This window comes from Rhinoraja longicauda, chromosome 9, assembly GCF_053455715.1.
Source record: "Rhinoraja longicauda isolate Sanriku21f chromosome 9, sRhiLon1.1, whole genome shotgun sequence".
Lineage (NCBI taxonomy): Eukaryota > Metazoa > Chordata > Chondrichthyes > Rajiformes > Arhynchobatidae > Rhinoraja > Rhinoraja longicauda.
The window spans coordinates 52,995-75,407 of NC_135961.1; the positions used below are offsets into that span (position 1 = coordinate 52,995).

General features: G+C 47.5%; 1 protein-coding gene across 1 annotated transcript; it reads left to right on the top strand.

Annotated features, from left to right (window-relative positions):
- The first annotated feature begins 3,972 nt into the window (after positions 1-3,972).
- On the top strand, positions 3,973-21,455 carry rpl7l1 (ribosomal protein L7-like 1). The gene is made up of 7 exons (XM_078404645.1): positions 3,973-4,089; positions 5,935-6,043; positions 12,541-12,704; positions 12,797-12,934; positions 14,165-14,274; positions 19,621-19,831; positions 20,170-21,455. Exons 1-6 carry the CDS (start codon positions 4,085-4,087, stop codon positions 19,827-19,829), a joined length of 735 nt encoding a protein of 244 aa, XP_078260771.1. The 5' UTR covers positions 3,973-4,084; the 3' UTR covers positions 19,830-19,831; positions 20,170-21,455.
- Positions 21,456-22,413: the final 958 nt, after the last annotated feature.

Consider the following 22,413-nt stretch of genomic DNA (forward strand, 5'->3'; position numbering starts at 1 on the left):
ACAGGGCAACCCAACCAGACAGGTTAATGTACAGGGATTATATCAGGCTGAACAAAGGAGAAAAATCCTGGACAGGGACACCAGAGGATGCTACAGATGTGGGGAAATGGGTCATATTTCATGGCAATGTGACAAAGTGGATGAATTGATGCCCACTGCAGACTCCTCTGGCAGCCAACCCACAAACCTTTATGCTGCCTTGATGGAGGGTGCTGAACACCCAGCTTTTATGTGCCCTGTGAAGCTAAATAACCAAGATGTGGAAGCTTTGCTGGACTCGGGGAGTAATTTCACACTAGTTCACAAATCTTTAATAGATGAAACAGACTTGCTGCAGGAAAAGACCCGAGCCGTCTCCTGCGTCCATGGTGACACTCGTGAGTATCCTACTAGTAGTTTGAAGCTAGTCACAACCCAAGGCATGTGTGAAGTCAACACAGGGGTTTTGGATGCCCTGCCAGTCCCACTCTTAATAGGACGAGACTGCCCCCTGTTCCACAGATTCTGGAGGGAAATGCAAGAGAGACGATCTAGGGAGACATCACTGCCCAGAGGTAAGAACAAGCATAAGAGAGCAGTCCTAAGAATAGGTCCAGTGCTAGTTTAACGCCTACTTCTCCTCCAGTAAATGCTCTCCTGGGCGCGGTAGCATCATCCTGTGATACGGGGCTGGCTTCTGAAGGGGAGAGGCCGCAAGGAAACAATTGGCCATCATCAAGTAAGGATTCCAACCGGGTAGCAGACAGACCACCCCCGCTTTCAGGCCAGTATGGTACTGCTCAGCTCAAAGATCCTACATTGATAAATGCTTTAAAAAATGTTAGAGTACTAGAAGGTGTGGACCAGGGGCCGGGAAGTGGTTTAACTTACCCTCATTTTGCTGTAAAGAATGGGCTTCTGTACCAGATGAAAAAAAGGGCAAGATGAGGTAACAGAGCAGTTGTTAGTGCCAAAAGCTTTTGGTCTCACAGTGTTACAACTGGCCCATACACACTTGCTCGGGGCACATCCAGGAGTGGAAAAAACAAAAGACAGAATTCTGCAGAGGTTCTTTTGGCCAGGCATCCACAAAGAAGTTGAAAATTATTGCCGTAGTTGTCCAGAATGCCAGCTCACTGCTCCCTGGCCCTCATTTAGGAATCCCCTTATCCCACTACCAATCATTGAAGTCCCCTTTGAAAGGATTGGGTTAGATATTGTGGGCCCCCTACCCAAAAGTGCTCGGGGCCATCAGTATATTCTGGTCCTGGTAGACTATGCTACCCGTTATCCCGAGGCTGTACCCCTCAGAAAGGCTACAGCCCAGCATATCTCAAAGGAACTGTTCCTCCTGTGCAGTAGAGTAGGGATTCCAAAAGAAATATTAACAGACCAAGGGACCCCTTTCATGTCTCCTGTCACCAAGGGCCTGTGCTCCCTCCTAAGGATCAAGCACCTCAGAACATCAGTATACCACCCTCAAACTGACGGTCTGGTAGAGAGGTTCAACAAGACCCTTAAGGCCATGCTAAGGAAGTCAATTGGGCGCGACTGGTTGACCGTAACCAAGATGTGTTCTCGGCCAAGCCAGGCACTACACATCTCGCGGTACATGAAATTCGCACTAAGCCTGGAAAGGTAGTCCATCAGCGGCCCTATAGAGTTCCAGAAGCCCATAAGGAAACAATTAGAGAGGAAGTTAAAAAGATGCTTGAACTAGGAGTTATTGAAGAATCCCATAGTGCCTGGGCAAGCCCAATTGTACTGGTCCCCAAACCTGATACGTCGACTCGATTCTGCAATGACTTTAGAAAACTAAATGAAGTGACCGAGTTCGACGCTTACCCCATGCCCCTGGTAGATGAACTAATAGACCGTCTGGGAATGGCTCGCTTCATCACAACCCTTGACCTCACAAAGGGGTACTGGCAAGTTCCGCTTTCCCTAGAATCCCGAGAGAAAACAGCCTTTGCAACAAGTGAAGGGCTTTTCCAGTACACCAAGTTACCATTTGGTCTACACGGAGCGCCTGCCACCTTCCAGCGGCTGATGGACCGGGTCCTGCGGCCCCACAAAGAATATGCTGCAACCTATTTAGATGACATAGTGATACATAGCACAGATTGGTGAAAGTCATTTGCCCCGAGTACAGAAGGTACTGGATGCTCTTCGTGTAGCAGGTCTCACAGCCAATCCCCGCAAGTGCAGGCTAGCCTATAGTGAAACAGAGTACCTTGGTTACACAATAGGGCGTGGCCTTGTTAACCCTCAAGATGCTAAACTAAGGGCCATCCAAGATTGGCCACGACCTGTATCAAAGAGACAAGTAAAATCCTTTATAGGCCTTGCAAACTACTATAGACGCTTTGTTCCCAACTTCTCTGATCTAATTGCCCCCCTAACAGATCTGACAACTAAAAGACAATCCCGAATGGTGAAATGGTCACAGGAAGCAGAGGAGGCTTTCACCAGCCTGAAGAAGGCCTTGTGTTCCCACCCAGTTCTGGCCGTCCCAGACTTCAACAAGGAGTTTGTTGTGCAGGTAGATGCCTCAGAGGTGGGTCTTGGGGCGGTACTCTCTCAGATACAGAAGGGTGAGGAGCACCCAATCCTCTACAGTAGCAGAAAGCTTTTGGCCCATGAGAAAAGATACTCAACACCGGAGAAAGAATGTCTGGCAATTAAGTGGGCCCTTGAAACCCTTCGCTATTACCTTATTGGGCGCAAATTCACTCTACTCACAGACCATGCTGCTTTGCAGTGGATGACAAGAAATAGGGAAACGAACAGTCGAGTAACAAGATGGTTTCTCAGCCTCCAGGCTTTTAACTTTTCGGTTGTCCACAGGGCAGGTCGAAAACATGGGAATGCAGATGCCCTTTCCCGAAGAGACGTCCTGTGGGCCTCCTTCCCCAGTCCGGAGGCCTCAAGTCAGGGGAGGGGGAAATGTGATATCATGAGAGGTAGAGTCATAGAGGGGAGATACATTTCCTCCCGGTGGATGCAACAAGGACTACAAACCATCATGGCTGCCAGCAAAAGACTACAAAACCCATAGTCAGCAGGGCTGCCTGCCCTGCTGACACTGATTGCTGCTGACACTGATTGCTGCTGACACTGATTGCTGCTGACACTGATTGCTGCTGACACTGATTGCTGCTGACACTGATTGCTGCTGACACTGATTGCTGCTGACACTGATTGCTGCTGACACTGATTGCTGCTGACACTGATTGCTGCTGACACTGATTGCTGCTGACACTGATTGCTGCTGACACTGATTGCTGCTGACACTGATTGCTGCTGACACTGATTGCTGCTGACACTGATTGCTGCTGACACTGATTGCTGCTGACACTGATTGCTGCTGACACTGATTGCTGCTGTTTTTGGAAAAGACTAAATATATGGAATTTAAGTTTGAAAACAAGAACTTTTCTGTCTTCATTTCCGGCCCCCACACCTCCCAACCTTCAAGAGAAAAGCTCCCGACCTCTCAAGACATCACAACTTGTATGTATGTTCATGCATTTTAAATATGTATGTTATGTTCTATAGTTTGGCAATATAATGATGTATCTTTTCATGCCAATAAAGTGTTAAAATTGAAATTGAATTGACAGAGATACGGCGAGAGAGATACGGAAAGAGAGATACGGAGAGAGAGATTTGGAGAGAGTGAAATACGGAGAGAGATATGGGGCAGGAGTGTTGGTGCTGTTCCACTGCCGGCCGCTGGGGGCAGGGGCGCTGGTGCTGTTCCACTGCCGGCCGCTGGGGGCAGGGACGCCGGTGCTGTTCCACTGCTGGCCGCTGGGGGCAGGGACGCCGGTGCTGTTCCACTGCCGGCCGCTGGGAGCAGCAACGCTGGTGCTGTTCCATTGCCGGCCGCTGGGGGCCGTGGTTGCGCATGCGTGCTGCGCTGCACTGGCCTGGCCGGGAGGGTGATGGCGGACGAGGGGTGAGTGGTGGCGCCGGGAATCCGCGGGCATCGGCACCTGGACCGCGTCGGTGCGGGGTGAGCGGCGGGCGGCTGGGTGCGCTACACCAGACCTTGTGTGAATCAACAGCAAAGTGGGCCTGAAACCTCAACACATGCGGCCAAATGAGGTTTGCTCCTCCCCTCAGCTCAGGCAGCCTCCGCCCCCCGACATCGCGACACAGGCCCTGGCCCTGGCCTTGGCCTTGCTTCGGCCCAACCTGCCCATGCCCCATCCATGGACGTCTTGTTGGGACCGTCCCTGCCCGTTCCCCACACCCACCACATTCTGAGAGAGAAAAGCTGCCCCTCTCTCCTCAAAACTATGCCTCTAGTCCTTCTGTTTCTGGTTAAACACCTCATTAGTGGTCATCTCGCACGTGAGTGAGTGAGTGAGTGTGTGAGTGAGTGAGTGAGAGTGTGAGTGAGTGTGTGAGTGAGTGTGTGAGTGAGTGTGTGAGTGAGTGAGTGTGTGTGTGAGTGAGTGAGTAGTGTAGTGATTACATTTTGAAGTGGGCCTTTTTGACCAAGTTGAGGAGATCTAGTTGAGGAGATCCCCTTTTTAAATGACTGAACATCGGGAGCAGCACATGTGTAACATATTCCATTCCCTTATCGTCCTTGGGTAAAGGGAATATTGGGAGCAAAGTTTATTGAAATTTAGTGAGTTGATGATGTATTCTGTCTTGTTTCATGGCAGTTGGTGCTCTGGGATGACAGAAGATTTGATGGTGTGATTTTGTGAATCTCCTTGTAAATTGCAATAAATAGGGTATCCCATCCTAGAGAAGTCAGCATATTATTCACGCTTGATTTGCGCTTGATTTCCTACCGTGGGTAAAAGCATTCACTTTATCTATTTTGCTCGTGTTATATGCCTTTATAAGATCACCCTCTTGCCTGCTGCACTCCAAATAAAGTCCTGGCCTGCGCAACCTCCCACTACAGCTCAGACCCTCAAATCCAGGCAATATCTTTGTAAATCTTCTTTCCAGCTTAACAACGTCCTTCAGGGTGACCACAACTAGACACAATATGACAAATTCAGTCTCACCAATGTCTTGTACAACGGTAACTTAACATCCCTGCCATAACTCAATAGCCTGACTGATGTCAAGAAGACTTGGTGAAGTACCAAAAGTCTTCTTGACATAGCTATAATATCCCAGCCAGTTCTTATCCATCCCTAAGTGACAGAGAAAGTGCAGATGAAAGAATTGTGAGGAATAGAGGAAGTAGAGTGAATGATATTTGCTTATTTGGTTAACAAGGCTGCAGTTGCGGCTGTTAAATGGAATGCTAATAGTAAGTCGGGTATTGCTCTTGTGGATTGTATATTAGAAGCAAGAGGATGGCGAGGAAAGGAGGAGGTTCCTTTGTGGACAGAAAGGAAATTATGTGTGGAGCCATGGCAAAGAGCCGGTTCCAGTGTGAATTCATTAATATTCATCATGGAGAGGATATGGGGATGAAGGGTATGTGGATATTCTCCACGGGTCAGGCAGCATCTGAGGGGGGAATGCAAAGGAGACATTTCTGGGCAGGACCGTACCTCAAATTGATTGTAGTAGGGAGGAGAAAAATGGGGGCAGGAAAAAGGCGATGAGGGGGTTTGAATGGTGGATGGATGGACAAAGGTTAGAGATGAAAAGGAGACAAAAGGATGTCAGATAAGGAGAGAACTGGAATGAAATATAAAGTCAGAGGGATGGGTATGGGTGGAAGGGAATGGGGAATGGGGGGGGGGGGGGTTGTGTGTAAGCTACCCAAGCAGAATACGAGGGAGTGTTCCATCAGTTTTGCTTGTCGACGGTAATACATAGGACAACTTCTACGTTCTCTAATAGAGTGTAGTGCTTTCTTTGACCATTGCATAATGCCTGTAGTTACTGTTCTTTCACTTAATAAAATGTTCTTTAGTTTGAGGGTCTGTCATCTTTCTTTAATTGCAAATGAACTCTGCTGATGTTTTTCAGAGAGAGGAGGAAGGTGCCACTTGTCCCCGAGAATCTACTGAAGCGGCGGAAGGCTTACCAGGCTATCAAAGCTACCCAAGCCAAATATGCCTTGCAGGAAAAGCGAAAGGTCTGAAATACTTTCATTCCACTGATTATGGTGTTGTTAATGTAATTGGCAGATGCAGACTACCTTCTCTCACACACCGATTATCTGGTTACAATGGAAACCTTGTTGGAAAACAAAAAGGTGCAGCACAGGAGCAGGTCTTACAGAAAACAGAGCTTTATTTGTCATTCGGTACCAAGGTACCGAACGAAATTACATAGCAGTCACACAAAAAAAAAAGAACACAAGACACATGACCCCAACACAAACGTCCATCACAGTGACTCCAAACACCCTTCACTGTGATGGAGGCAACAAAACTTCCACTCTCTTCCCCACGCCCACGGACAGACAGCTCGTCCCCGACCGACCCGCACAGTCCCCGCAAGGGGATGGGAGTCCCCGCAAGGGGATGGGAGTCCCCGCGGCCGAGCCGCACAGGGAGCTGAAATGTCCCGCGGCCGAGCCGGGCGATTGAAGGCCCCGCGGCCGAGCCGCACCGGGTGCTGAAACGTCCCGTGGCCGAGCCGGGCGATGGAAGGCCCCGCGGCCGTACCGTGCGCTGCTGAGTCCCGCGGCCGCACCGGGCGATGGAAGGCCCCGCGGCCGAGCCGCACCGGGCACTGTTAAGTCTGGCGGCCGAGCCGCACCGGGCGATGGAAGGCCCCGCGGCCGAGCTGCACCCCGTGCTGTGAGGAAGAGACCTAAAAAATAAAGGTTTCCCCCACACCCCCCACACATACACAGCCAAAAAACAAAAACCATCCCAACACCGACACACAACAAAAAAAAAAAAGGAAAAAAGACGAACAGACTGCCAGCGAGCCGCAGCCGTTAGGCGCCGCCACACAACAGTCCACAACATCTGTTATCGAACAAGATGTCATATTAAACTGACCCCATCTGCTTACTCGTTGTCCTTTTTCGTCATTCTTGATTAGTACTGATGTCGGAGGTAACGGGGAGAAGGCAGGAGAATGGGGTTAGGAGGGAGAGGTAGATCAGCCATGATTGAATGGCGGAGTAAACTTGATGGACCATATGGCCTAATTCTATTCCTATCTCATGATCTTATGATCCATATCACCCAACCCTTGCATCTTCCTATATCTGCCTTAAACGCCACTGTCATATCTGCTTCCACCACTGTCCCACAGTATGTTCCAGGCACCTACAGTTCTTTAAAAGAATTTGCTCAACACATCTCATGGAACATTGAACAGTACAGAACAAGAACAGGTACTAGGCCCCACAGTGCCAAGATCATCTCTTATCCACCTGCACATAATCCAAATCCTTCCATTCCCTGCATATCCATAGGCCTATCTAAAAGTCTCTTAAATATCTCTATCATATCTACCAAAGCCAGCAGCGCCTTCCAGGCACCCGCCACCCTCTGCGTGTAAAATAAAGATGCCTCACACATCTCCTTTATGCTTTGCCCGTCTCACTGTAAAACTATTCCCTTTCGTATTTGATTTTTCCATCCTGGGGAAAAGGGTTCTGACTGTCTGCACCTCTCATAATTTGATACACTTCTATTAGGCCTTCCCACAACCTCTGGCGATCCAGGGAAAACAATGCAAGTCTGTCCAAACTCTCCCTGTAGCTAAATAACCCCCTAATCCAGGCATCATTCTGTCAAATGGAATGATGCCTGCATTAGTCACAGAGGCAGGCACATGGGAGTGCAGGGAATAGTTCATGCACAGGTAGATGAGATTAGTTTAGCCGGACATCATGTTCGACACAAACATTGTGAGCGAAAGGACCCGTTGTTTCTGTGCTGTATTATTCTATGTTCTAAACCTCCTCTACACCCTTTCCTGTATCAGGGCGGCATCACTGCACACAGTACTCCAAATGTGCTTTAACCATAGTCCAATATAGCTGCTTCATCGTTTCCTGACTCTTATACTCTTATAATTGTGGGCGTGGCTGTGTTCTGCAGCTGCGGCTCACCGGCAGTCTCTCTGGTTTTTTTTGGTTTTTTTGTCATTGTCGATGTTAAATGTACGTTTTGTTTTATTTTTAATTCTGCGTATGTAGGGGGGGGGGTGGGGGAAACCTTTTTTTTTCAAATCTCCTCCTCAACGGAGATGCGACCTTTACCGTGTCGTATCTCCGTTCGCGCTACGGCCTAACACCGTGGAGTCGGCGGCCTCCAGCTGGGATCGACCTCAAAGACTCCGGTCGCAGGGCCTGGACTTACCATCTCGGAGGCTTCGGCCGTGGGCCCTGCAGACCGCAACATCGGGAGTTCGCAGGTCCCTGGCTGGCGACCGGCTTTTGGGAGCTCCAGCCGTAGCAGCTTCGACCGCCCCAAAGCGCGAGGTACGATCAACCCGCCCGCAGGCCCTTCATCGCCCTGCGTGGCCCGGCTGCAGCACTTTCCATCGCCCGGTGGGGGCTCAGGACTTTCATCGGCCTGCTCGGCTCGGCCCTGGGACTTTCCATCGCACGGTGGGAGCTTCAAAAAGTTGGGAGCCTCGATCACCTCGTGGCACCACGGGAGAAGAATGAGGAGGAGATAAGACTTTGCCTTCCATCACAGTGAGGGTATGCCTAGAGCAATCACTGTGATGGCTGTTTTGTGTAAAAAATTATATCTGTGTGTCTTGTGCTTTTTAATGTCTACTGCCGGACCCTGACGTGAGAGGACGCTGGCGTTGTGTATTCGCCGCTTTTCCGTCAGGATAGTTTGTCTGTTTGTTTCTATGTTAATTGTTTTTGTAAAGCGCTTTGAGCATGTGATAAGGCGCTATATAAAATAAATGGATTATTATTATTATTATTATACTCAAAGATGAAAGCAAGCATTAGATATGCAGCATTTACATCTCTATCAACTTGTGTTGCCACTTTCAGGGAGTTATGGACTTGGACCCTTGGACTTGATGCTGTGTACATCAATGCTGTTAAGGGTCATGCCATTAATCGTATATTTTGCCCTTACAGTTGACCTCCCAAAGTGCAACACATCACAGTTGCACGGAGGAAACATCATCTGCCATTTCTCTGCCCATTTCTGTAGGTGATTAATATCCCGCTGTGTATTTTGACAGTCCTCCTCACAGTCTGCGACCCCAGCCATCTTGATGTCATCTGCACACTTACTAACCAACCTATCCGCGTTTACATCCATGTCATTAATATATATCACAAACAGCAGAGGTCCCAGCACAGATCCCTGCAGAACTCCACAGGTCACAGACCTGCAGCCTGAATGTAATCCTTCCACCACAACCCTCTGTCTTCTATCAGTAATCCACTTCTGAATCCATACCACAAAGTCTCTGTCAATCACGTGTATCTTAATCTTCTGAATCAGACCACCATGGGGAATATTATCAAATGCCTTACGAAAATCAACGTAGACACCATTCACCAACCCTCATAATTTCCTCACAAAACTCAATCAAGTTAGACAAGCACAGCCTGCCATGTACAAAGCTCCGGGTCCTTGCCAGTGGCTAGAGATCTCCTTTAACCTCCTTTAAACATTCCCCCTCTCACCTCAAACCTATACCCTCTACCTTGCCTGTGCCTGGAGATCTCCTTTAAGCGTCTTTAAACATTCCTCCTCTCACCTCAAACCTCACCTTGCCTGTGGCTAGAGATCTCCTTTAAACATTCCCCCTCTCACCTCAAACCTATGCCCTCTACCTTGTCTGTGCCTGGAGATCTCCTTTTTGTAAACATTCCCTCTCTCACCTCAAACCAATGCCCTCTACATTTCCACCCTGGGGAAAAGACACATAATTTTATAAACCTGTCTGGACTCCCCTCAGTCTCCAATACTCCAGAGAAAATAGTTCAGGTAAGATGAACTTGGTGTGGATGGGTAACATGGCCCTGGGATGTTATAACTATTATGGAAACATGGCTGAAGGAGGGGCGGGATGTTCTGGGCTACCGATACTACAGGAGGGTAGGTGGAGGTAAGAGGAGATGGGGAGTTACATTTTGATTGGGGAGAACATCATGGTGATACTCGGGATATTTCAGGGTGGGGGATCATCCAGTGAGGCTATTTGTGTGGAGTTGGGATATAAGGGGTGACCACTTTGATGGGATTGTACTATACCCCCACCCCAGTAATGAGCGGAGGTAGAGGAAGAAATATGTGGGGTGGTCACAAAAAGTTCAGTTCAAGCAATGATGTTCAGTAACTAGAGTTTAGTAAGAAGTTTGACAGGCAGATGAACGCAGCATGGATACAATCATGTATCTGAGATATTCGAGCACTTGTGGAAACGTGGCGGGGGTGGCTGGCAGCTTCCTGTTACAGAGCATAGATGGTGGAGGTGTAATAGAGGACAAGGGCTTGTGTGTTTGATTAGGGAGAACTTCACAGAAGATATTCCTGGTGGTTGTCCAGTGAGGCTATTTGGATGGAATTGAGATATAAGAAGGGGGTGGTCAGTTTAATGGTATTGTGCTATAGGCCCTCCAATGTTCAGCGGGAATTAGAGGAGCAAATATGCAGTGAGACTGAGAATAGCTATAAGAATAAACGGATTTTAATAGGTGATTTCAACTTCCCTCGTATTGAGTGGGACTGCCGTGGTACTAGGGATTAGATGGGATACAATGTACGTGTGTCTGGGAAAGTTTTCTCAAGTCATAAGCATATCACTTTACTAGAGAGGAGCAGGCTGCAGAGGCTGCACAGAAAGCAAGTGAAGGACGCCGTTGTGAAAGTCCGATCTGCGCTATCAGACAACAAACCACATTAGACACCTTAAGAATGAAACGATGCCTTTTTATTCACGCATGCGAGTGTGGGTGAGCAACCTGAGTATGAATTACATGTTGACTGTCCCTTGTGGTACCACACAAAGGTCCAATCCATAACCGTGCTTACTCCCCGGGCGGGGAGGTCCCATACCTCTTTCGTCACCAGCCCCTCGTGTTAGGACATGCTCGGACATGCATCTCTAAACTTATACTCAATCCTTGTACACCAGTACTTGTCTGGATCAGACTTGTCTTTTTGTGTGGTTTTACTTAACAATCGGGCATCTCATTACTTTGTCACACCTTGGATCTGTCTCTTTTATCATGCACAACATCGCAATTTCATCTAATCACAGCATTTTATCTCAAAATGCTGAAGTAACTCAGCAGGTCAGGCAGCATCTTGGAGAGAAGGAATGTGGAATTCTCTGCCTCAGAAGGCAGTGGAGGCCAATTCTCTGGATGCTTTCAAGAGAGAGCTAGATAGAGCTCTTAAAGATAGAGTCAGGGGGGATGGGGAGAAAGCAGGAACGGGGTACTGATTGTGAATGATCAGCCATGATCACATTGAATGGTGGTGCTGGCTCGAAGGGCTGAATGGCCTCCTCCTGCACCTATTATCTATTGTCTATAATGGGTGACGTTTTGGGTCGAGACAGCATCTTGTTTCCACATATTTCCACATATTTCTTGCCTGAGTCATTCCTCTGCAGTTCTAAAACTCTTTCACCATCAACATCGCCAGTTCCGGCCGCATCAGTGCCACCACCAAGACAATGGGCCTATAAGGCCAAGATAAGACTTGATTTTTTTAAGAATTTAGAAGGTACAAGATGGTTTTGCAATTTGGCGACTGTGTGTATTGCCTCAGAAAAAAATCAATTATTTTTTCACACTACAATCATTATACTCTTGTATTGATATAAACAATAGACAATAGGTGCAGGAATAGGCCATTCGGCCTTTTGAGCCAACACCACCATTCAATGTGATCATGGCTGATCATTCACAATCTGTACCCCGTTCCTGCCTTCTCCCCATACCCCCTGACTCTGCTATCTTTAAGAGCTCTATCTACTTAATAATCTACCTTCCTATTCTTACCACCAAAGTGGATAACCTCACATTTATCCACATTAAACTGCATCTGCCATGCATCTGCCCACTCACACAACCTGCCCAAGTCACCCTGCAACCTCATAGCATCTTCCTCACAGTTCACACTGCCACCCAGCTTTGTGTCATCTACAAATTTGTTAATGTTACTTTTAATCCCTTCTTCAAGTCATTAATGTATATTGTAAATAGCTGGGGTCCCAGCACTGAGCCTGCCGTTCTGAAAGGGACCCATTTATCCCCACTCTTTGCTTTCTGTCTGCCAACCAATTTTCTATCCATGTCAGTACCTTAGCCCCAATACCATGTGCTCTAATTTTGCCCACTAATCTCCTATGTGGGACCTTGTCGAAGGCTTTCTGAAAGTCAAGGTACACTACATCCACCTTGAAACACCCAAGGTACACCTACACCCACACTACCATAAGTGTACCTGTGTTTGTGTACAGAATGAATTTATTGGATTGTATGCAAAATGAAACATTCACCGTGTCTAGGTATGTGTGGCAATAAATAATAGTGAACTACTGTTGAGCAATAAGGCAGAGCAAGTGACTGGATTCCATGAGGACAGGACACCCATAATCTGTCACTTGCTGTAGATAAATCTGTCTATATAAATACTGATCTAGATTTGAACAGTAGCTGTTTTTACATTTCAGCTTCAGAAAGGGAAGAAGATTCGGTTTAAGCGAGTTGAGAATTTTATAAAAGACTCCAGGCGGAAATACCGGGATGAGGTTCGATTTGTTCGGATGACAAAGAAGCCGGATTGGAACGATGTTTCTGAGGGCCAGAAGCTGGCCTTTGCCGTGCGGATCAGACAGTGAGTATCACGCTGCCAGCATCGGTGGCAAGTGCAAACCTTTCCTGAATGCATTGAACAATGCTCAGTCATTAAATCCATCAATTTTGCAGGATTCATGGGGTCAGTCCTAAAGTGCGGAAAGTTGTTCAAATGTTCAGACTCCGACAACTCTACAGTGGAACATTTGTGAAATTGAACAAGACGTCGTTGAGGATGCTGAAGGTGGTGGAGCCCTATGTTGCTTGGGGGTAAGGTCAGAATGCTGCTCATAAGTAATTGTGAAACTGGCTCTCTGTGACCGGTTCTCTCGGGGATAGGTTGTCTGGGGCCCATCTCTCTGGGGTCTGGGAGACAGGCTCTCAGAACCGATTCTCTGGGTGACCAGCACCCTGGGACAGTTTCTCTGCGAGGACAGATTCCCTGCGGGCGGGGGGGGGGGAGGGGGAGAGCAACGTTCTTGGGGGAAAGCTTCTCTGGGCGACCAGTGCTCTGAGACTGGTTCTCAGGGGGGACCGGTTCTCTGTGAGACCAGCGCTCTGGGGGGACCGGTTCTCTGGGGGACCAGCGCTCTACGACAGGTTCTCTGGGGGACCAGCATTCTGGGGGGGGGGCAGGTTCTCTGGGGGACCAGCGCTCTGGGGGAGGATCGGTTCTCTGGGGGACCGGTGCTCCGGGGGGGGCGGTTCTCTGGGAGACCAGCGCTCTGCGACAGGTTCTCTGGGGGACTGGTTCTTTGGGATACCAGCACTCTGCAGTGGGGGCGGGTTCTCTGGGGGACTGGCGCTCTGCGACAGATTCTCCGGGAGATCAGCGCTCTGGGGGGCGGGTTCTCTGGGAGACCGGCGCTCTGCGGCAGATTCTCTGGGAGACCCGTGCTCTGGAAAAGGTTCTCTGGAAGACCAGCACTGTGAGGGCCGGTGCTGTGGGAATGCTTTTGTTTGGTGTCACTGTGACATTCTCTTATTGTGGGCAACCTCGGGACATCCCAAATCACTTCTTATGTAACTTCTTAGTGGCTGTACAACCTGTGAGATAATGTAGATACCCCAGCAATTTCCCACAAACGACACTGAGATCATCAACTACGTCATCTGTTTTATTTGATTGGAGGAATAAATATTGTGCACGACCCTAACAGAAGTCCCATGTTGTCTGTGAATAATACAGTGGAGCCTTGCTGGCATTTGGAAAGGGGGAAAGGTTGAATTTGAAATGAAGCCTGACAGAGTTGCCTGTCAGGCTGCCCAGAGATGCAGCCCTCCCTCAGTATGGTTTTGTGACTGGAAATTCAAGGCAACATTTAATTGTCAGACCATGATGGTTGCAATGAAGGCACAGGAGCTGAATGGTAGAGTGAGTAGAGTGGGATTGCAGCTGCAGTGGGTGTAGAGCATGGGGTGCTGCATATCACAGCACAACCCACAGTCAGGGTCACTTAATGTGATCACTTTACTCATCTTTCTTTCTCCTCTTTGCAGGATTCCGAATTTAAAATCTATCCGTGAACTTATTTTGAAACGTGGTCAAGCCAAAGTCAACAAGAAACGCGTGCCTCTAACCGACAATTCGATCATCGAAGAACACCTGGGTAACACAGATACAGCTAACAATGTTGGGAACAATAGAGTGGATAAAAAGAAATAGAATCAAGGGTCCAATGTCAAAGTTAACAGGTCACTCGGTCCACATATGTGTGTCTCAAATTGCTGAGGGGCTGAGAGAGTAAATGGAATCACAATCGATTTCAATATGCAGGTAGACTGGGAGAATCAGGTTGGTTCTGGACCCCAAGAAAGAGTTTGTAGAGTGCCTCCGAGATGGATTCTTAAAGCAGCTTGTAATGGAGCCTACCAGAGAAAAGGCAATTCTGGATTTAGTGTTGTCCAATGAACCAGATTTGATAAGAGAACTCGAGGTAAAGGAACCGCTTGGAGGTAGTGATCATAATATGATTAGTTTTAAATCTGCAATTTGAGAAGGAGAAGGTTAAATCGGAAGTGTCAGTGTTGCAGTTGAACAAAGGGGACTCTGAGAGAGGAGCTGGCCAAGGTAGACTGGAAAGGGATCCTAGCAGGATTGACGGTGGAACAGCAATGGCAGGAATTTCTGGGCATAATCCGGAAGACGCAGGATAATTTCATTCCAAAAGGGAAGAAAGATTCTAAGGGGAGTAGGAGGCAATCGTGGCTGACAAGGGAAGTTAGGGATGGAATAAAACTAAAAGAAAAGATGTATAACACAGCAAAGAGTAGCGGGAAGCCAGAGGATTGGGAAACTTTCATAGGGCAACAGAAGGTAACAAAACGGGCAATACGGGCTGAAAAGAGGAAGCTGGCCAAGAATATAAAGAAGGACAGTAAAAGCTTCTTTAGATATGTTAAGAGAAAAAGAGTAGCAAAGACAAATGTGGGTCCCTTCAAGGCAGACACGGGTGAAATTATTATGGGTAACAAGGAAATGGCAGAAGAGTTGAACTTTGGATCTGTCTTCACTAAGGAAGACACAGCCAATCTCCCAGATGTACTGGAGGACAGAGGATCTAGGGGGGTAGAGGAACTGAAAGAAATTTTCATTAGGCGAGAAATAGTATTGAGTAGACTAATGGGACTGAAGGATTATAAATTCCCAGGGCCTGATGGTCTGCATCCTAGGGTCCTCAGGGAGGTGGCTCTAGAAATAGTGGAAGCTTTGGTGATCGTTTTCCAATGTTCAATAGATTCAGGATTAGTTCCTGTGGATTGGAGGATAACTAATGTTATCCCACTTTTCAAGAAAGGAGCGAGAGAGAAAGCGGGGAATTACAGACCAGTTAGCCTGATTTCGGTGGTGGGAAAGATGCTGGAGTCAATTATTAAAGAGGTAATAACGGTGCATTTGGATAGCAATAAAAGGATGTCCAAGTCAGCATGGATTTATGAAAGGGAAATCATGCTTGAGTAGTCTTCTGGAATTTTTTGAGGATGTGACAAGTAAAATGGATGAAGTGGAGCCAGTAGATGTAGTGTATCTAGACTTTCAGAAAGCCTTTGATAAGGTCCCGCACGGGAGATTGGTGACTAAAATTAGAGCGCATGGTATTGGGGGTAGGGTGAAAACATGGATAGAAAATTGGTTGGCAGATAGGAAGCAAAGAGTAGGAGTAAACGGGTCCTTTTCAGAATGGCAGGCAGTGGCGAGTGGAGTGCCGCAAGGCTCGGTGTTGGGGCTGCAACTGTTTACCATATATATTAATGATTTGGAAGCGGGAATTAGAAGCAACACTAGCAAGTTTGCGGATGACACAGAGCTGGGTAGCAGTGTAAACTGTGAAGAGGATGTTAGGAGGTTGCAGGGTGACCTGGACAAGTTGAGTGAGTGGGCAGATGTGTGGCAGATGCAGTATAATATAGATAAATGTGAGGTTATCCACTTTGGCGGCAGAAACAAGATGGCAGATTATTATCTCAATGGAGTTGGTTAGGTAAGGGGGAGGTGCAGCGAGACCTGGGTGCCCTTGTACACCAGTCACTGAAAGTTGGTGTGCAGGTACAGCAGGCAGTGAAGAAAGCTAATGGCATGTTGGCCTTCATAACGAGAGGTTTTCAGTATAGGAGTAAAGAGGTTCTTCTGGGCTTGTACTCGCTGGAATTTAGAAGACTGAGGGGGGATCTTATAGAAACATATAAAATTCTTAAGGGGTTGGAGAGGCTAGATGCGGGAAGATTGTTCCCAATGTTGGGGGAGTCCAGAACCAGGGGTCACAGCTTAAGGATAAGGGGGAAGTCTTTTAGGACCGAGATGAGAAAACATTTCTTCACACAGAGTGGTGAGTCTGTGGAATTCTCTGCCACAGAAGGTAGTTGAGGCCAGTTCATTGGCTATATTTAAGAGGGAGTTAGATGTGGCCCTTTTTGCTAAAGGGATCAGGGGGTATGGAGAGAAGGCAGGTACAGGCAACTGAGCTGAATGATCAGCCATGATCATATTGAATGGCGGTGCAGGCTCGAAGAGCCGAATGGCCTCCTGCACCTATTTTCTATGTTTCTTCTGCAGTTGTATAGGGCCCTGGTAAGACCACATCTGGAGTATTGTGTACAGTTTTGGTCTCCTAATTTGAGGAAGGACATCCTTGTAATTGAGGCAGTGCAGCGTAGGTTCACGAGATTGATCCCTGGGATGGTGGGACTGACATATGAGGAAAGATTGAAAAGACTAGGCTTGTATTCACTGGAGTTTAGAAGGATGGGAGGGGATCTTATAGAATCATAAAATTATAAAAGGACTGGACAAGCTAGATGCAGGAAAAATGTTCCCAATGCTGGGCGAGTCCAGAACCAGGGGCCACAACCTTAGAATAAAGGAGAGGCCATTTAAAACTGAGGTGAGAAAAAACTTTTTCACCCAGAGAGTTGTGAATTTGTGGAATTTTCTGCTCAGCGGGCAGAGGAAGCCAAATCACTGGATGGATTTAAGAGAGAGTTAGATAGAGCTCTAGGGACTAGTGGAATCAAGGGATATGGGGAGATCAGCAGTTGTACAGGGCCCTAGTGAGACCACACCTGGAGTACTGTGTGCAGTTTTGGTCTCCAAATTTGAGGAAGGATATTCTTGTTATTGAGGGCGTGCAGCGTAGATTCACTAGGTTAATTCCCGGAATGGCGGGGCTGTCGTATGTTGAAAGACTGGATCGACTAGGCTTGTATACACTGGAATTTAGAAGGATGAGAGGAGATCTTATCGAAACGTATAAGATTATTAAGGGGTTGGACACGTTAGAGGCAGGAAACATGTTCCCAATGTTGGGGGAGTCCCGAACAAGGGGCCACCGTTTAAGAATAAGGGGTAGGCCATTTACAATACAATACAATATATCTTTATTGTCATTGTACAGGGGTACAATGAGATTGAGAATGCGCCTCCCATACGATGCAATAATTTAATTAGCTAGTCAGTATTAATTTAAACAACCCAGCGGCACGGACTTGGTGGGCCGAAAAGGCCTGTTTCCGGCTGTATATATATGATATGATATGATATGAACGAAACAAATTGTAACAGTTTTAAAACAGAATAAAGTGCAAGTAGATCTGTGCCGGATCACTGTGCGATGTGACCATCCGGCTCAGCAGGACCGGTTCATAGCAGCTATGGCCCTGGGGATGAAGCTGTTCCCGAGTCTGGAGGTGTGGGCGTAGAAGGCCTTGTATTGTCTGCCCGATGGAAGGAGTTCGAACAGACTGTTGCAGGGGTGTGAAGAGTCTTTGTGGATGCTGGTGGCTTTTCTGAGGCATCGTGTGTTGTAGATGCCCTCCAAGGCTGGTAGCTGTGTTCCGATGGTCCTCTGAGCTCTATGGACTACCCACTGAAGAGCTTTCCTCTCTGCCTCCGTGTAGCTGAGGTACCACACAGGGATGCCATGTGTTAGGATGCGCTCTATGGTGCAGCGGTAGAATGTCGTCAGCAGCTGTTGGGGTAGACTAGACTTCTTCAGTGTTCTTAGGTAGAACAGTCGTTGCTGTGCCTTCTTGACCAGCGCAGCAGTGTTATTGGACCATGTTTGGTCCTATCAAATGTGAGTGCCCAGAAACTTGAAGCTGGACACTCTCTCCACACTGTTCACGTTGATAAAGATCGGGGCGTATTCCCCGTTATGTGACCTACGGAAGTTGATGATCAGCTCCTTGGTCTTGGTGGTATTTAGGGACAGGTTGTTATCAGAGCACCAGTCCGCCAGGTTCTGCACCTCTGCTCTGTATTTTGTTTCATCACCGTTGGTGATCAGCCCGATCACCGTTGTGTCGTCTGCAAACTTGACAATGGTGTTGGTGTCGAATGCAACTGAGATGAGGAAAACCTTTTTCAGTCAGAGAGTTGTAAATCTGTGGAATTCTCTGCCTCAGAAGGCAGTGGAGGCCAATTCTCTGAATGCATTCAAGAGAGAGCTCGATAGAGCTCTTAAGGATAGCGGAGTCAGGGGGTATAGGGAGAAGGCAGGAACGGGGTACTGATTGAGAATGATCAGCCATGATCACATTGAATGGCTCGAAGGGCTGAATGGCCTCCTCCTGCACCTTTTTGTATGTTTCTATGTAATCATTCCATCTCAGAGTTGCACAGAAATGGGCATTTGAGCCCAACTAGTCATGCCACTTTGATGCCTCACTACGCAAAGCCCATCTGCCAAGATTGGGTCCTTATCTGTCCCTTCACTCCTGTACCTGTGCAAATACTCTTTAAATACTACTATTTTACCCACCTCTACAATGCCATCTGCATCTTGTTCCACCCTTTCTGTGGAAAACCTGCCTCTCAAATCAATCGACAATAGGTGCAAGAGGAGGCCATTCGGCCCTTTGAGCCAGCACCGCCATTCAATGTGATCATGGCTGATCATTCACAATCAGTACCCCGTTCCTTCCCTCTCCCCATATCCCCTGACTCCGCTATCATTAAGAGCTCTATCTAAATCGTCTTTAAATTTTTCCCCTCTAACTGTAATGTTTGTGGAGACACTGTCTCTCTAAACATTCAGAGGCATTTAGGATGGGACGTTAGCTGGCAGAGAATGGAGGGGTGTGAACCGTGTGCGGCAGGTGTACCGTTTAAATGGTACTGTGGTTGGCGCAGACATTGTAGGGCAAACAGTTTGTTCCTTTGCCGAACTATGCTGTGCTCTAATCTCACTATCATACATGTCCATGTTAGTGAATACTGATGCAAAGTACAGAAAGGGCTAAGGAATGTAGTACGAAAGATATGTGGCTCTTATGATAAACTCTCACAGGAGAGCCAAGTTGAGATATAGAAACAAGTTGTACAAAGTGAATGAACAGGACCAAAGTGGTCACTATATCAGAGATTTGGTTGAAAGGAGGGCAGACTGGCAGCTTAACATTCCAGGTGTGACCAGGGTAAGAGTTTTGTGGGGATTTATTGCTCTGTGTTTTATTTACAGGAAAGTTGGGATTGATTTGTCTTGAGGATCTGATCTGTGAGATTTACACAGTGGGGAAATCCTTCAAGGAGGCCATCAACTTCCTCTGGCCCTTCAGGCTGTCAGTAGCTCGACACGCAGCAAGGAATAAGGAGGGATTTCTCAACGAATTTGGACAGACCGGGAACCGTGGAACAGGAATCAACAAGCTAATCCGTCAGCTCAATTAAAGGTAAGGGCTCTGACCAATCTCGAGGGAATAGTGACCATGCAAGGAAAATGTTATCGACACAAAAAGCTGTAGTAACTCAGCGGGTCAGACAGCATCTCTGGAGAGAAGGGATAGGTGACATTTCGGGTGGAGATAATGTTATGTTTGTTTTCAGATTGAAAAGGAGTGAATGTGAATTATCATCAGTGACACTGTTCCCCTTGATATATGTTATGGAATTGAACTTTGAAATGACATTTTAAAAATGCAATGCCAACTTGCTCTCGTAGCAACCATTTTTGACAATGGTGGCTGTTCATGTATATATCCATCACAGATAATCTTTTGTTTCTTTGCAGGTCCCTTGTGGATTCATGGCCTTGTGGAGGGATTGCTCACCTATACTGTGTATAGTAAACTTCTACATTCAGCTCAAAGTTGTTCTAATCTCAGTCATAGTGGAAGGCAAAATCATCAGCAGAGACTTCATCTCCCAGATGACACTGATGATCCTGGGATGGAGGGAGATTTTGTTCTGGCTGAAGAAAGCATCAACCATATGGAAATAGAAACATTTACAATCTGAGCTTGGCGGAAACAGGCTTTGGTCACTTGAGATAGGCATCAAACCTGTTAATAGATTTTAATTTTGTTAAACGTCGTATGATTGACAAAAAACTGATTCACAAATCAATGGAGTTTGTCATTGAAGTTTTTATTGATTTGTTTGGTGACATAAGTTATGATGTGCCGTCCTTGATTGACCTTGATTTTGGTGTTCGGCCTTGAAGGAACTTGCACATTATAATTGTTCATAAGTGATAGGAGCAGAATTAGGCCATTCAAGTCCACTCAATCACAGCTGTCTACTTTCCCTCTTAACCCCATTCTCCCTTCTCCCCACAACCCCTGATGCCCGCACTAATCAAGAATCTACCTGTCTCTGCCTTAAAAATATCCATTGACGGCCTCCACAGCCGCCTGGCAATGATTCGCCACCTTCTGACTAAATAAATACCTTAACATCTTCCTAAAGGAACGTCCTTTGATTCTGAGGTTATAGAAACATAGAAAATAGGTGCAGGAGTAGGCCATTCGGCCCTTCGAGCCTGCAACGCCATTATATATGATCATGGCTGATCATATAGGAATATGACCTCTGGTCCTAGACTCTCCACTAGTGGAAACATCCTCTTCACATCCACTCTATCCAGGGCTTTCGCTGGGGACGAACAATCAACAACAAATGGGAAAAAACGCATTTCAAGTAGGGATGGTGTGCTGTTTGGAAAACAGCAGCTGCTGCCCTTGGTGCTAGAGCTCATGAATTTGGGAGATCCTGTGAGCATAACCCTATTAGGTTGAAGGTCATTATTGTCACTGGTACTGAGGCACATGGAAAAGGTTCCTAATGCATCCTATCCAAACAAGTCAAACAGATTTTTAGAGTCTTATACAGTAAGGAAACAGGCCTTTGGCCCAACTTACAGATGGAGCCCCATCTGGACTAGTTCCACCTCTCCGCATTTGGCCCATATCCCTCTAAACCTTTACTATCTGTGTAACTGTCCAAATGTATTTTAAATGTTGTTGTGGTACCTGCCTCGTCTACCCCTGGCAGCTTGTTCCATACACCACTACCTTCTGTGTGAAAAAGTTGCCTCTCAGGTTCCTATTAAATCTTTTCCCTTTCACCTTAAACCTCTGGTTCTTGATTCCCCTACTCTGGGGAAGAGACTCTGCATTCACCCTATCTATTCCCCTTATAATCCATACAAACCTCTATATGATCCATGATTCAATTCAATTTATACGTACTTAGGTACAGTGAAATGCTTTGTTTTGCATACAACCCGGTAAAATCATGTAACAGACCACACCGAGGCAATATACAAGTGTCGCCACGTTACAAAAGTTCACCGAACAGGCTGCTGCTGCAAGTGGCAGCAAGCTCCTACCCCATCGGGTCCTCCTTCAATCTCAACAAACTATCTCACTCTTTGACGTCCCTCCACTCTCTCCGACAACCTTCCTCGCTCCCCCATGCCCACCCACACTCTCCCAACGGCCCTCTCTCCCACGCTCCTTAATCCTCTCTCCCAAGCTCCTTAATCCTCTCTCCCACGGCCCCCCTCTTCGTTCTCCCACTGTCTCCTTCTTCGTTCTCCCATGGCCCCCCCACTTCGTTCTCCCACGATCTCTCTCCCACGCCCCCCTCTTCGTTCTCCCATGATCTCTCTCCCACGGCCACCCTCTTCGTTCTCCCACGGTCTCCCTCTGCCACAACCCCCCCTGCTCTCCGACGGCCCCCTTGCTCTCCAACAGTACTCATTGTCTGTGGTTACTCGCATGTCCCTCCTCGCTCTCCGATGGCCCTCCTCACACTTCGATGGCATTCCTCGCTCTCGATGGTTGCTTGTGGGTACCTCCTCACTTTTCGACGGCCCACCTCACTCTCCGACGGCCCACCTCACTGGGCCCACCTCACTATCAGACGGCCTACCTCACTCTCTGGGCACACCTCGCTCTCCGACGGCCCACCTCACTCTCTGGGCACACCTCGCTCTCCGACGGCCCACCTCACTGGGCCCACCTCGCTCTCC

Bases quoted from the DNA above. Each gene is read 5' to 3' on its own strand.
- rpl7l1 (XM_078404645.1), top strand. The intron at 12,935-14,164 runs GTAAGGTCAGAA...TCCTCTTTGCAG, and splicing joins GAGCCCTATGTTGCTTGGGG to GATTCCGAATTTAAAATCTA. The intron at 14,275-19,620 runs GTAACACAGATA...TTTTATTTACAG, and splicing joins GATCATCGAAGAACACCTGG to GAAAGTTGGGATTGATTTGT.